General features: G+C 39.4%; 2 protein-coding genes across 7 annotated transcripts in view; both read right to left on the minus strand.

The window, feature by feature from the left end:
* The window catches only part of map4l (microtubule associated protein 4 like), a 32,164-nt gene extending 30,168 nt beyond the window's left edge, over window positions 1-1,996 (minus strand). Inside the window, exon 1 of one of the 6 annotated variants that reach the window (XM_056744174.1) lies at window positions 1,812-1,996. The gene's annotated coding sequence lies outside the window, so the exon portion shown is untranslated. The remainder of the gene's footprint in view (window positions 1-1,811) is intronic. The other 5 variants (XM_056744176.1, XM_056744173.1, XM_056744172.1 and 2 more) reach the window with 5 other exon arrangements.
* Window positions 1,997-3,356: 1,360 nt separating this feature from the next.
* The window catches only part of kcnh2a (potassium voltage-gated channel, subfamily H (eag-related), member 2a), a 33,699-nt gene continuing 20,889 nt past the window's right edge, over window positions 3,357-16,166 (minus strand). The window contains exons 6-15 of the mRNA XM_056743190.1: window positions 8,326-8,748; window positions 7,820-8,216; window positions 7,486-7,685; window positions 7,093-7,345; window positions 6,447-6,640; window positions 6,237-6,363; window positions 5,760-6,014; window positions 5,164-5,359; window positions 4,551-4,743; window positions 3,357-4,455 (exon numbers count right to left, since the gene is read on the minus strand). Coding sequence (XP_056599168.1) covers window positions 4,072-4,455; window positions 4,551-4,743; window positions 5,164-5,359; window positions 5,760-6,014; window positions 6,237-6,363; window positions 6,447-6,640; window positions 7,093-7,345; window positions 7,486-7,685; window positions 7,820-8,216; window positions 8,326-8,748 — 2,622 coding nt within the window. The 3' untranslated portion in view covers window positions 3,357-4,071. The remainder of the gene's footprint in view (window positions 4,456-4,550; window positions 4,744-5,163; window positions 5,360-5,759; window positions 6,015-6,236; window positions 6,364-6,446; window positions 6,641-7,092; window positions 7,346-7,485; window positions 7,686-7,819; window positions 8,217-8,325; window positions 8,749-16,166) is intronic.

The following is a 16,166-nucleotide window of genomic DNA, read 5'->3' on the forward strand; positions in this document are numbered from 1 at the left end:
AATGCACACACAACGTGGGATGGGGGTCCGACTCAATGTCTTCCATTGTGTGCCAAAGCCACTGAGCATGCGGTTACTGGGTGCCACTCATTGTGAAAGGGTTTATGTATCTGCGCCAGTGCCAATCTTTGTCTGTCTGAGTTATTATGAGTTAAAGCAAAACACCCAAAAATAAGAACCCTTCAACAGTCAAAATACTGGAAACCTTTCAAAAAGGAGGTAAATGGTCCATCAGTGGTGGTCAGTTCGACAAGCAAACAGGAATCTTCAATTCGGTGTGATCCAAATATTGAAGTTTTTTACATCATTCTTCATTACAATACTAGAACCCTACGGCTTACGTCATGTCCTAAAATAGGGAGTGATATTGCCTAATAAACACCCATGGAAACTTCAAAACAGTGGAGGGGGTGTCTGTGCAGATTATAATCAGAAGCCATCAGTGAAGGCAATGAAGATTATGCATGACGGGACACAGGCCATCACAACAGGCCAGCAGGCCCTGACCTGACACCCCAGAATTACAACGGTCTAGCAAACAGTACACCATTTTACTGAGCTTTATGTTCCCAGTGACATATGATGACACTGGGGGTTCAAGCCAGTTCCATTACATACATTAAGATGGTTAATATTACAGAATGGTAAAGCATTTTTTGAGGCAAATGAGGCATTCGTTTTCTTTTATTACCTTACCAGAAGGTCTTTGACTATATTTATATAATAAACTTCTTATACAACATGTTTCAATCAACTACATTCACACAAAAATAATCATATACACCTAAAAATTATAATATATAACACACAACACTTCTCCACACTTCACACTACAATGAATGAGAAGGTAAAATGAGCAATAAGACATAAGGGGGGTGTGGTCAACGAGGACAGCACAGAAGAGAAGTTTTATTCCTCTATTCCTTTATAATGAATGTGCTATATCAAATAAGCAAAAGAACATATAGGCTTCATATTTCCCACAATCAAATGTCATGTTCCACTTCAAGGCATACTGTACATGCATGACCTTCAATGCGTCGGACGTGCGTTTCACTTCAGATCAGTTTTACAGTATGACGCATGTGCATGAGACATGTTGGAGACGCGCGCTGCAGAAATCCGAGCACACCAGACGCTTGCGCGTATTAAACGTGCTCCACTCCGCCATAATACCACAATGTGCGCAGATTTACATTTGAAATAACATTTAGTGATCCTTGTATTCACTAAAACAAAGATCCAGTGTGCAGTGTAGATGGGGACGAACAATCTTACGACGCGTCCTTTTTAAGACTACATTAAACCTCACAAGATTTCTCCATCCCGCATATCCAACAACGTTTAGATGTCTCGCAGACTGGTTAATGGAGCAATCTGTGACACTGCTGAAATTATGAAACTCTCGAAGATTCGACAGAGGATCTCTCATCTTGATGCGCAGACACCTGTCTGGAGCATCTCCGCCAAACTGCGGCAGTGCCCAAACAAAGAGAAATCTCGACATGGCGACGTATATTGATGAAGAAACGTTTGCAAACGGATAAGAGACTATACTGTCATTGTGTGCCTTGTATGTACATCGCATCGTGAGCTTGCATGCACATAATAATACCGTAACGCCTTCCAAGTGGCGACAGCGATGGAATCAAACCCCCTACGACTCTGAAGCGTGCGTAACGCGCTGAATAAATGAATCGTTTCTGTCTTCGTTTTCACGATTATGTTTGTTAATGCATATGGCCTTATAGTATGACTTCATTTTAAGCAGTGCAACGTGAGCGTTAATCACAATGTCAAAGCGCACTTACCCGTTGTTGTTGTTTTTATAATACAGTACTGTAGTGTTGAGCGGCGTCCGCGTTCTCGTACAGTGCGCCTTTGTGATCGCAAGGCAGCGCCCCGCCCCTAATTCTCTCGCCCAATCACAACCGGGAATTATTTTCCTCGCTTTGTTTGGTCCGCCTGTCTACTTTTGGTTCCCTGGTTTGAGCATCATCTCGATTCTTGGATGCGTCCCTTCCAGCATTGATGGACAGCAAAAACACACAACCAGTACGGTAGATAAGAGGCAATCGTTTGCGCCAAGCATGCATAAAAACAGCACCGTCTAGCCATCAAAGAAAAGTGGGCGTGGTCCGTCGTCAACTCGAATCTATCAGACGAATCGATTTGGATGAAGAATATTATTCTGTTCGACTAATTCGAATGTTAAAGCTTTACGCTCCATTCAGCCCTTACACAGCTATTTAATATTGGAAATCCGCTTATTGTAAGTCAAACAGCTACAGAACCCTCTTAAAATACAGGCTACGACTTTATAAGAGCATCAGGTGATGTGGAGGTACGGAATCCCTCTATTTTGTTGTTTATCCGGTTCTGGGTCTTGATTAAGGAGCAAATAGTGCTTGTGTGAGTTCTTAATATAAAACTATAATAGGCTTAGTGCAGGACTTAAAGTAGGTGTGTGGCTGCCATGTTCCCAGTGAGTACACCCAGATGTCTTTCCTTTTTAGAGTTACACTTAAGCAAACCTTTCAATAGAATGTCCTTTCCATGAATACTTTATAATTAACTGCTTTAACATTGACATATATGCTCGTTGGCTATGATTCATTTTATCTTTTTGCTAAAAAAGTTATATTGTATCCGTTACTGCATATCACCTATTTTATGGAAATGTATGCATCTTGTAGTTTTAATTGTGCTTTTTCCTGCCCACCACAGAGGGAAATATATATTTAACAGTATATTAAATAGTATGAAATAAAACTTTAATACTTTTCGTATAAATACATTTGGGAGTTCTTTTGATGCCAAAATAATATTTAATAAGACAATAATACACTTTAGCTTGAAAAATTGCACATGATTGTACTGTACATATTTGAATACACATTGAAGAAAAGGTTCAGCAGTGATAGACAAAAAACTGCTCTTTTAATCTAGTGAAACTTGAAAGGATTAAATTCAGTCATTTAAATTTCACCTTCATGAAAATAAATTTCATATTTTCTCCCGACAGAAAAAATGATTTTGACAAGCAGTCATGACAGAACAGTCCTTCACACACAGACACACACATATATTTATGAGATGTGCTTGATGAAATACAATAAACATTTGTATGATCTAATTCATTTATTTGGTGTGGATATGATCCAAGTTCATATGTGATCATATTTCCACAATAATAATTTTGTAAGCAATAACAATAAATATGTCTACTCAATATCACAATAAATTATTACATGTTATAATACATTTTAACATTCCAAGATAGTCTTTCTATAGACCACATTTCATAATAATATCTTTGTTGAAAGGGTATGGTTTACTGAATGTGTTTGGCATGGACAAGCAGCAAGTGGTTATACATTTATGTATTTACTATACACTAACTGAACTGGTGATATGGATTTGAACATTATGTTTTTAATTTACACTTTCTAAATCACATTCTACATACATTGACCCTTTGGTCAAACAGATGATTATATATTTTGTGATACTATATTATGTTGGAAAAATCTGTGCCGTGAAAGATATTAACACATGCTTTCAGTAATGTACTCTAAAACGCAGTCATAATATTCAGCAGGTATCAGTCTTTCCTGAATAGACTCACGCAGAGGTATTTCAGCTACATGAGAGCTTGGGTTCCACCAACTGAGATCATTTCCTTGTCACAAAGCTTGATCATTCTTACTCTGGTTGGTCTTTCCAGTGTATTAGTATGTCAAAGACATACTTTTTTCCAGACGGACCATCGTTGATTACAAACACAAAAAATGATATGCTAATACAAATCATTGCATTCACACCTCAGAATAACAATGAACACTTGCAAAATTAAATGCTTTCAGTGAAAGACAAATATTAAAAACAATATTGTTAGACCAGCTAACACACATATACCAAATCACAGTGACATACACCTTTACATTAGACTGTCTGAGGTCATTTATGTGAACCTGAAGTACTGTAGGAGGATCTTTCTGCTCAGTGGTGGTCCTTGTAAGCATTATTCTGAGACGTATTAAACCAACACTTCACTCTTAAGTCACTGGATCAGGGGGGGTTTGAGGAATCTCCCTCTAACTGATGTTGCACTGGTAATGACAGGCGTCTTTGACACTCCAGCTCTGTATCTTGCCTCTGTCCAGCTTGTGGGTGGCGAACTGTTCCTACAGTCTCTGATTCTAAAAAACGATCATTTCTTTGATCAGTCTGCCGGGAATCAGTGTGTGCTGGATGATCATCTGAGAGGTTTGATGAACTCTGTCCCATGCTATGCGCCCATGTTTCCATATAAGCTTCAGGAGAACTCTGTTTGAGAGCCTGACCATCAGTGGAGGGCTGTGGGGAACAATCCAGTAGCTGGAGCTCCATCGCCCCTGACAGGCTTTCATTGGACTTCATAGGACTGTCAGCAAAGTCCAGGGGATCAAGTGTCTTGGAAAAGGAACAAAGAGGATGTATTAAAGATTGACATTTATAACTTCAAAGATACATCGAGTTGATTGCTATAGTTTAATAATGTGTGATACCTCAGAGGAAATGGCTGGTGATTCTGATTCTAAAGGGTTGACAGGCTGAACTAGTTTTTGGCCTGGTTTGTGTGGATTCGGGGATGTTTCTGATGGAGCAATCAGAGAGCTGTAGGTCGGTGGAATCTGCACCATCTGACGCTGAAGCAAATGCATTATGGCTCCGATATCTGTTGACATCCGTTTCTCAAGTCTTGTAAGAGAAGACCACAAAAACACCTCAAAACATATATGGTAATAAGGAATAAAGACCAATAATGTTAAACGATTAATCGTGATTATTTGTGAAAATCACATCCAGAATAAAAGTTATATAATATATATATATGTCTGTTTACTGTGCATATTTATATTATATTTTTTAACATACACATAAAAAATACATGTATATATTTAGAAAATATTTACATGTATATATTTATATATAATTAAAATTACATAAACTTAATTGATTTTTATATTTTTCTTAAATATGTACCTGGATTTGTTTTTAAATACAAAATTAATATGCACAGTACACAAACATATAATATCTACACAGACTTTTATTCTGGAAGCGATTACTCACGGTTAATCGTTTAACAGCAGTAATAAGAAGCAAGCTGGATCTCACCGTTGAAGCTGTTTTTGCATCAGTTCCAGTCTGTTCTCTACCTCGGTGCAAGGGTGATGTGTATCATCTTGCAGGGCAATATTGGATGGAACTGAGGATGAGGGAAAGGACATGCTGTGGCGGGGTACTTCCTGGTACTGATGGCCACGGTCCTCCCCCCAAAAACTGAACATGTTTGATACGCCTGAAAGAGCTCCTAATTTAAAATAAAGTCATCACAAAATGATGCATTCACAGCACTTAAGTGCTATTAATCCAAAAATGTCTTTGAACTGAACACAATATGGCCAAGCGTATGTGGACAACCACACCCGTATGTATTTACTGGGCACTTAAAATCATGATAATAATAATAATGATGTTTTTTAAAACTTGGTCCCTTGTCTGCTGCCATAAGAGCTTCCACATTCCTGAAAAGGTTTTCCATGGCACCCATCATGGATAGGATTTGCACCCATTCAGTGTTGGGATGTTTACAGTCTGTGTCCCAAATCATCTCAGTGTGGCTTTGTGAAGGCCAGACCCACTTAAGCATTTTACTCTTCTACTGTAAAGTTTTGTTAATATCGCATGGTTAGTCACATTAAGAATCTTACCTGACAGTGTATTAAAAGTGGTACTGGTTTTGTGGTTTTCCCCGTTTGCAATATCGAAGCTGGCGATATGCCTTTGAGAGCGGTTTACTAATACAGACGGCTGCTTGGACTCTTCCTCATCATCACTGCTGGATTGGGAGGCAAAAATATCTGAGTCCCGATGAGAAATTTGTCTTTCCTTATGCTGTTCGATGTTTGCGTTATGTGTTTGGAAAGTCATTCTGTTGGGTTTGTCTTCTGCCTCCTCTGTTTCATCTGCTAATGAGAGGGATTGAAAAGTGTCAACCAAAATTCTAAAACAGGGGTGTCCTGCAGAATCAAACACACTTGGCTGTAATCCTGAAGACCTTGACAAACTGGTTTAGATGTGTTTGTTTGGGACTGACGATACACTCAGTAGAGGGGACCTCCACAAGCACGATGAACACCCCTGACCTAGAAAATCCTAAAACTTGTACAGTACATATTCATGCATACCTTTTGACTTGGACTTTCTTTCATTCTTGGTATGAAAGAACAACTTTCCTCTGTGTGAAGGATGGTCGTGACAGCCATGATCAGAATCATCAGGGTCGCTGCTCAATGACCCAACTTTAGTGTTGGTCTGTTGAGAAGATCATACAACCCTTTAAAAGCACATTCCTTTATAGTGTCTTACATATTAAAAGCGGTCCAGACATATCTTACATCTCTTAAGTTAAAGGTGATCTCCAGGTTGCTCCAGAAGAAGCCTGAGAACTCTGGATACATGTCAAGGACCTCCAGTACATCTTCTCTGTGGATTTTGTGCAGGTCACAGTACGTCAAAGCCCTCACATCTGAACTTGATTTTCCAGGACGTGCAAAACAGTTAATGGGCTCTCCAAAAATATCATTCTTGCCTGCAGGAAGAATAATGGAAATGACAGAATACATTTTTTTTGAATGATTATAGACTATTTTCTGTAAAAGGCAAAAAATAATTGCTAAAAGAGTTTTACACAACAGGAAAAAGTTGTTTTCATTAAGAGCAGTTATCCTGTGTGTCATTAACAATATACAACATCACCACAAGATGGTGCTACAACAGCAGTTTTCCCACATAAGGTCTCAAACAATAAACAAATGCGTTTTCGTACCAGGATGATAAGGCAGTACTTTGAAAAAATGTATGTAGTTTCATAATGTTCAATATGCTATCAACTCAAAATGTCTCGTTGGAAATGAATGCACAATAAATCATGTGCTACATAAGCTTACACTCACAATCAGTACAGTCATGTTTTAACTCCTATTTTGCACTGAACATGTTAGATATTCCCACACCACCACAACCACCCAAGCCCTCCTTTACCTAAAATAGCCACTACCACATCTCCCTTTAAGATCTCAATCGAGCCACGAGAAATAAAGTAGAGTGCCGGAATCACATCACCCGCGTGGACCAAGGTGTCCCCTGGTGGAGCATGTGTGGTTTTAAACTTCATAGCCAAAGCACGCAAGCAGCCTTTAGTGGACCCCTTGAAAGCTTTACAGTTCTGCAACAAGGTACGATTCAGATGCAAACAGATGTCTGCCTGTAAGCATTCTGGGAACCCCTTTAGCACCTGGAGTGAGAAAAAGCACAGGATGTAATAAATGATACAGCGCGATGTGTCCGTTATGCATGTATGGAAGAATAAACAGTGGGAAAACTAGATTGACACAGCCAGGTGCGCACGATAATGTTTGAGGCTATGTGACTCACAGCATTCATGTCAATGCCGTTGGTGTAGGACCAAGCATGTTGAAAATACTCCTCCAGTCTTTGCCTGAGTGGGTTGGGGATCTGGTGGAAACGGATGAACTCCCGAACCCGTAGCATTTGAGTGTGGTAACGCGCGGTGCCGGAGTACAACCTCTGGATTATGGCTGACACATTTCCAAATATACTAGCGTACATCAGAGCTGTGAGAAAATGTGAAAATATTTGAATTACTTCTATGACAATTTAGAGTGCACATTGTCAGCATACACTATCTTAAAAAAGGTCAAAATACAGTTCAGTAGGAAATCCTGTGGACTCTTGACTATACACTAACCTCCAATGAGCATGACACAGATAGAGAAGATCTTCTCAGAGTTGGTATTCGGGGAGACATTTCCAAAGCCCACGCTAGTGAGGCTGCTGAAGGTGAAGTAGAGGGCAGTGACGTATTTGTCTTTAATAGAGGGTCCTGATCCAGATATGTTCACATCATAAGGCTTCCCCAGCTGATCTCCCAAAGAATTCAGCCAACCAATGCGTGACTGGCTATTCCTCTCCACGTTCCCGATAGCATACCAGATGCACGCTAGCCAATGGGCAATCAGCGCGAATGTGCACATGAGTAGAAAGAGAACAGCAGCTCCATACTCGGAGTAACGATCCAGTTTACGCGCCACACGCACCAATCGCAGCAGCCGAGCGGTCTTCAGTAGGCCAATGAGAGTTGTTGTCTAACAATGCATGAAAACAGAGAGGAAGCAGATAAAACCCTTACTTCTGATATAGGTAGAGCAAATCAAACACACAAATGATGACATCATTACCCATAAGCCCACTCACCTCCTCTCCCGAGCGGTAAATGAGCAAGTCGAAGGGAATGGCAGCCACCATGTCAATGAGGAACCAGCCTTTAAAATACTGGACAGCTATTCGGCCGGGCTGACTCACAACTTCGTCGTTGCTGTTCACGTAGGTTGTGCGAAAGTTAATCACAATGTCTACTACGAACATGATATCGACAATGAGGTCCACCACATTAAGTGGACTACAGGAGTAGCCACAACTCTGCATGGCGGCCTCTTCCTCATCACTGAGCAGGAAGGCTGCAGAATAAGGTGTGAAGATGGCGGTGTAGATAACAAGCAGTAAGATGACCCAGTCCCATACCGCCTTGAAAGGGCTGTAATGCAAGATGGTCCATTTGTGGATGCGGGGAGCTTGGAGCTTATACTCGGGAAGAACATCTGCACCCAGAGACAGCACCTGTGGAAGAAAACACTTGAAAGTGAGAGATCTATACGATTTAGATTTAATGTTTAGTACGGAGAGACGAAAACTGTTGTGGATAGAACATTCAGCACCGGTCTCATCATAAGTAACATATTAAAACAGCCACTGCAAAATAGCATATCATCAACATTTCCTTAATGACATTAAAGGGATAGTTAACCCTAAAATGAAATTTCAGTTATCATTTACTCATACCCCTAGTCATTCCAAACCTCAATGACTTTTTTACTTCTGCAGAACAGAAAAGAAGATATAACAGATTTTGAGTCACTTGACGGTGAATATGCCATTATGAGGATTTCATGCACCCCTGAGAATGAAAACAACTAGGCTATTGCAATAAAGCTTAATAAGGTACTGTTTACATCAGTCATTTCACAACACAAGGTTGTATACGCTATGTAAATGCCATATGCTAGCCAGGCTAATAATCTTCTGTTCTGTTCTGTCTTTGTATTTGTGGAAAAAGCTTTTACAAAGCTTGCTGTAGTAGGACACACAAATATTATCATATAATTCTGACACTTGGAGACAGAAACTGAGGCTGCGTTTATATTTTTTCACTAACATGCCATCTGAACAAGCAGATTGTATCTTCAGACAATCAGTACACAGTGCGTTTACACCTGTCGACATCAAGTGGCTTCCACATCTGGATATCTGATCGGATCTCTATGGTTTCCCGCTCATTATTTTAAAGCGGAGCTATCATGTATTCTGACTTCTTTGCAATTTTAAAGGCATGGTGGTTTATCCTGTCAAGATTTTTTTTGTCATGTTGGTTGGAAATCTCTTTACATTCTGATAGCAAGCAAGAAGTATAGTGGACAAATAGTATTTTTATAATTATATTTCGTCTGTGAAAGGAGTAGAACCAAAAAACGTTCACCCAATCAAAAAGTCCTGGGCGAACCTTGTGATTGGTCATGTGTACATTTTTAGCCAATGTATTTTGCATACCACTGAGCACCCTGTTCACGCAGACATCATACGTCGTCAGCGCCGCAGCTTGCTCATGTCCGTGTCAATGTAGGGAGAATGGTGGACAATCAGCAACAATCAAACTTTCTTGCGGTACCGACAACAAGTAAATCTTGAAAACGAAAGACAGTGTTTGAAAAAGTAGTGATGAAAAAACGTCTGGATCATGAAAGAGGAAGAACTTGAAATAACATCGGTTCAGTTTTTAGATGATGGAGAGAGCTCTGATACGCACAGGGTCTGAAAGACTATACCATGGTTCTTCAAGAAGAATTTAATGGATTTATTTTTTTAATCGTTACATGGATTTACGAAATACATTCATGTGTTTGGAGCAGCTGTAGCTTTGGATGGCGAACCGCATAGAGGGTGGGTTTATAATTTCCGTTCTAGCAAAAGTAAGCGCATTTCCAAATCAACCACTCCACCTTTAAACTTGATACACTCCTCCAGCGCTTCAAATTTTTTTCTGATTTTTTTCTAATTTTCTTTTCCTTTTATTGGCCGAAAGTACAGCAAGGCAAAGGTGAAAGAGCCCGCCCACGAGCCAACCGACGAGCGAGACCCGTTTACCATCAAGATTTTCTGTGCTGCGTCAAGATGCGCTGCGCAGCGCTACATCTCATTACTCTTGCGATAGTGAAGTTTAGGTGTGTCTGTTTGTTCATGGCATTTCTGTGGTGGATTTCATATAAACGGTGGATATAACGTTGGATTTGGAGATCGTTTGAAACTGATAAATGTGCGGGCCAAGCGTTAAAAGATTCTGGACATGAACTGCATGCGGTAAGTGAAGTCATACATCTGTGTTTTGTTGGCAATCAGCGTGTACGTGCATAATGTACAAAACACGAAGGGATGATGTGATAATGTGTTGCATGCACATGCTATAGTTCCATCCCACACTCCCCACTAGTTCGGAAATATTCGTACAGCTGTATCTCTCTTTTGTAAATTTGATAAAACTAAATACTCTTCGAAGATACGACGTATGTAATACTCAGAGGTGGGGGACTCAGGATTTGGACAATTTTCAGGATTTGCGACTTGCTTGATTGAAGTAAGAAAATTACTTGACTTGACATGGCAGACAACATTCGAGCTCCACAAAGAGTCACGTTTGGCTATAAGGATTCTGAACTGGACAGTGACAATAAAAAATGATTTGCCAGATGCAGAGTATGCAACAAAAGAATATCTGACACGACAACCACAACGTCAAATTTCATCCGACATTTCAAGAACCACAAGGGAAGGTAAGAAAGTAATTTCTTTATGGTCAGTGTCATAAAACGATTGATAATGTAATGAATTAAACATTTCTGTTTGACAAAATTTGGCCTTGGTTACATATAAATGACAAATGAAAATGCATCCTCAGAGGGCCTATATTCAGTATGTGTGAAAAAATAAACTACTGTTTAGTCTCAGAGATGTTCTTTTGTGGGTAGACATTAATGCAGGAAGAACATTCAGGCCTAACATTTCGAAATATTCATTTATGCCGGGAGAGCAAACTTTAACTCATTCGTTTTTTCAGGTCCCTAGAGAGGTGACCAATGTTTAGTCATTTGCTCATAACGGCAGTGAGAGAGTTTTAATTACTCTTACTCATGATACACTGCCGGCGGAGAAAAAACACACATCAGCATACATAGACGGAGGGTGAAACAATCTTCACAATCTGCATAAGTGAAGACACAATGATAATGACATTTACTACAATCTTGCTCTGACAGAAACCAAATATTTCAAGATGATTTTAATATTCATCATATTTGTGGACTTATTAGCCTACCTAATTCAGTAATAAACTCAATAAAGACTTTCTGTAAGGGATAGTTCAACCCAAAAAGTGTTGTCCGTGGTTTTAGTTTTGTGATCCATTTAGTTTTGTGATCCAAAAGCAAATGCGCTTGCACATCAGCGGGACTCAAACTGGCTTTTGAGCTACAATTCATAGCCAATGACAATGCATTCTTCTTCGAGCTAACATTTCTTGTTAGCATGCTGTAAATAGTATGGTACAATGAGTATTCAGAAAACTAAAAATTACCTTCCTGCACCACAAGCTCCACCTGCCTGGATCTGTTTATGGTGGAATATTGTGCCTAACATTGAAGCAGCATCCCTTGCATGTTCACTGCAACATTAGTATTAGCAATAGAAAGTTGTCATACTTGCTCTACCAAAACAGCATCAGCAGGGCAAGCAGATCTAGTTGCAGCCACTTGAATTTCATTGAGATGACCAATAACATGTAATGTAATTCTAAAATAAATCCCTCACAAGTGTAAGGCACAACACAACACAAATGTATAATAGAATGCAATGTATGTCGCTTTGGATAAAAGCGTCTTCCAAATGCATTAATGTAATGTAAATGTAAACACAGTGCACACACAAATATTACATATAAAATGACATACCCATCATCCTTCATTTCTCACAGTAGTAAACACAAGATCCATTTACTTTTTATTAAATATATATACAGGTTCAATTTTCTCTTTTCATGCAGCCTAAACTACTGTTTCAAAGGCTAGAATCAGAATCATGCTGGACCATAATTTATTTATGTCCATTGATCTAATATTTCTCTTGCTCAGTACGCATCAATTAGCATGAAGAAACACAGCCACCACAGACTGAAAAGGGAGATCAAAAACAAATCTTCCAGACTTAATTCAATTCTGAAAACTTAAGCCACTATTTTAGGATATCACATAGACACTGTCATTTTGTCCTCACAAATAACGTCTGCGGTATAACAGCTTATCAAAATCACAGTTAGCTTCCAGATTAATGATGTTTAATTATTACCTCTATTTTTGTAACTAGGTTAAAAATCTATGAATAGTCTGTTGTTTCTATTCATGGGAGATCCATTCTAGCATCATCACTCATTCATTCACATGCGCGTAACGTGTAATAAAATAATCTACAAGTTCTTGAAAATGACACAATTCTAAAATAATTATTCGGTATAAAGAGTTATATTTAAGATTTTTCAACAAGTGAATACATCAAATGTGTTGTAAAAATAAAAAAGGAAAATAATAATTATCTGGCCTTTCTCTTACCTCTTTGCCTTCTTGCCCAATAATGGTACTCGTCTTGTCCCAAAAGCGAAGGCTTTGGGAGCCTATTTTGCGAGCATTTGTGTTTCAAATGAAGGCAGAAGCTGAACAGAATGACAGGGCTGGTAGAGCTTGTTTAATGGCTTCTGCACCAAGGTCAGACCCGAGCAGAATTTCGGACTCTTCCACCATGCCTGAATAACGGTAAATTACTTATACAAATTATGTTAAATTACGGTAAATTACTTATCTCATGTCTCTCCCCATGATTTTGTTTTGTCCTGTAAGTAGCGGGTGCTCCAGCTTTCAGCCCATGTGCTGTGTTTTGTGTTGTACAACTATTACTCCAAAACATTTACAGAAAAAGCATGAATGTTTCGAGGAACAGCCATTTTTGCAGACTAATGCCATTTGTAATCTCTGATTCTTATTTGGGTGAAAAAAAGCTGCCCAGCCACTCAAACACTAAAAGGAAAGAGAGAAATCTGAGAGAAAGAAATAGGAAAAGGTAAGAGAGAGAGAGAGAGAGAGAGAGAGGGCCCACACTGAAAGTAATTGAGATGGCACCAAACTTAGTGTTTTGTGATTAAACAATCATTGAAGCAGACTTTATTCCTATTCATCATTCTTCACTCAACAGACACCGTATAGAATATTCAACTAAAAACAACTCAAAAGATTTGATACTATTGAGAACACAATATGTGGGGCCTAAATTTTATACCTGGAGTTGATATTAAGTCAATACTTCTTGATGAACCTGTGCACACATGCATCACCACTATTGTATTTCTGTCTCCCAAGCTAATATATCATACCAACATCATCTTGTGTTAAGCATCTCAAGGTCTGGACCAGCCTTAAAGTTGATTTAGGGGCAATTCGCATTTCCTGTCTAAAACCGTGCGGAAACCGCGCCGCTTTCCCTTGTCAAATGACCTGCGGCACTGTAAAATGTTGAAATATTTCCATCTCGATTCACCGTATGCGTGTCGCAATCGCATTCCTCCCTATTTGCATGCGTGAAATGTGAATCGCCCCTAACATCATCATCTCACATGCAATACAAGGCCACTTGGTCTGTAGAAAAATTTGATCTAATTATAACTTTTCATCACAGATGCACCAAATGCAACTCTTACCTGATCTCGGTTATTTAGCAAACACTGTTGATTATAAGTGGTTCACAGTGAATTATTTCTAGGAACGAAGTACACTCGGTTTAATGGTGATAAATCATAAGAGTGACCATTGCAATGCACAACCAGAATACGGTGTAACCTGAATACACACCTGCAGTATCTGGGCAAGCAGCTCAGCTTTATAACTGTACTACTATCAATTGTTATGTAGCAGGATACAAAGGCTTTTTGGTGGTTTTCATATTTATATTTTTACAGATTTAACTGTCCAGAATTGTTGTGTTTGCATGTGTGTACAGGTTCAGCCATATCTGAAAATATTCTCTAAATATCTAAAACAACTGAATGCTCTTCACTAATATAGCTTCACAGGTCTGGGTGTATGTGTTGGGGTAAAGGTTGGACATGTCATTCCAAGGCTAATGTGAAATGAAAACACAGCAGGAGTAGGACAGAGAGCAAGATGATGAAGGAACCGGCCTTGGGACTCAAAATAGCCTCATGGGGTGGAACTGCAGCTCCAACAAACCATGAAACATTGCTCTACTCACTGCCTTCTTTTTCTCTGACTCAAGACACAATATACATGTATGATCTTGGAGGCAAAGTCCTATTCCATAACAGAGTTCTGTGCAATAACATCAGCAGTAAACACTCTCATTTATTGACCGGACCTAGTCAAGTCACTTTAATGCTCTTTAAAGGGATAGTTCACTCAAAAATAAAAATAAAGTCCTCATTTATTCACCCTCATGTCATATATGACTGAACCGATATTTCGATAAATGTCTAATAAACCACGGACAAACCGTTCACACGATTAAACACAACGCTGCACAGCGACAGCACATATAAATGAACCCGTACACTTTCTGACTGTAGACGTATCAGCCACAATCTCAAATAAAGAAATAATTATCTTACATTACTGCTGGCCTGCATGCAAAACTCCAAATGTGGCCTTTCTTTCTGGGTTGACGCTGATGAAGTCCCGCTTGAGGGCATTAAGGTCCAAACTGTCCAGTAAAAGAGTCTGAAATTCATTTTTATGCCATTTGGTGAAAGACTGCTTGTGACACTTGACCTTCACTTACCAATGATGTGACGTTGTGAGAATGTTGTGTTGTCATTGTGGCTTACCTTTTACAGTGAAGTCTTAAGTGTTTTCAATGGATATTAGTGAATAGACAAATTAATCAAATGTATTATATTTATTTTTTGACACTGTTTAAGTTTTTCTTTCTCTCGACCCGGGTTGCTGCACCCCAACTTCCTGCAGCTATAAATTCCCTATATTTAAATTACTGTTCCCTATGTTCTGTCTCTGACAAATAACCTTTGCACTGGGCGACAGACTATTCAACAATGCTATATACAGTACCTCCCTTGTGTGTTGTTTCAGTCATATACATCATCCATCAATGCAAAATCTTCCTCCTACCTCGCACCAGCTGTCCACCAATGTCACAGCATACAGTCCTCATACTACACTGTAAGACCCCTCCATTAAAAGACCATTAGTGGGTACACAATGAATCCCCTCAAATGACTCAACAATGCCTCTCATGTTCCAACACATTTGAAGCAAGTATACTGCCAGCATTGCCTTCACATCCCCGTCACAGAGCAACCAGACCCGAAGCATTGAGATCTGACATTAAAAGTTGTTAAGGTCTTGGGAACATCACAGGTAGAAGGCTGAAACACATTGAGCCAAAGAATGCCGTGAGAGACTTGTCAGCTGAAACATTAAAGTTAATCTCAATGGGAACGAGTCAGGACATCAAGAAAACACCCCAGTCTATAGGACTTTGCGTCTAGCAGTGAATGATAGTCTCTGTGCTTCACAGAAGTTGCTTGTGGCCCACAAGGGCATCGTTGTGCTGAGATGAATGTGGGGGTCTTGACCCGACTGCTGCGACTATGGTGAGCAGATCCCATTTCTGACACCACATCACCAATCTTACAAGCCGCCAACAAGAAGATGCGGGCAGAGATGAATGCCAGTGTTTCACTGCTGTTCCAGTGTTCAAGCTCAACTCATAGACATTTGTTTTTATTTTAATAAGGCTAATAAAATTCTTTGACAAAAGTAATAATAAAGCCCCAAACCTAAACCAAACGTCACAGAAAAAAATGGTTCATGTTGCGTGGCATGCATTTTTTCACATTCAAACAGTGACGTTAT

Source organism: Triplophysa dalaica, chromosome 3 (genome assembly GCF_015846415.1).
Source record: "Triplophysa dalaica isolate WHDGS20190420 chromosome 3, ASM1584641v1, whole genome shotgun sequence".
Lineage (NCBI taxonomy): Eukaryota > Metazoa > Chordata > Actinopteri > Cypriniformes > Nemacheilidae > Triplophysa > Triplophysa dalaica.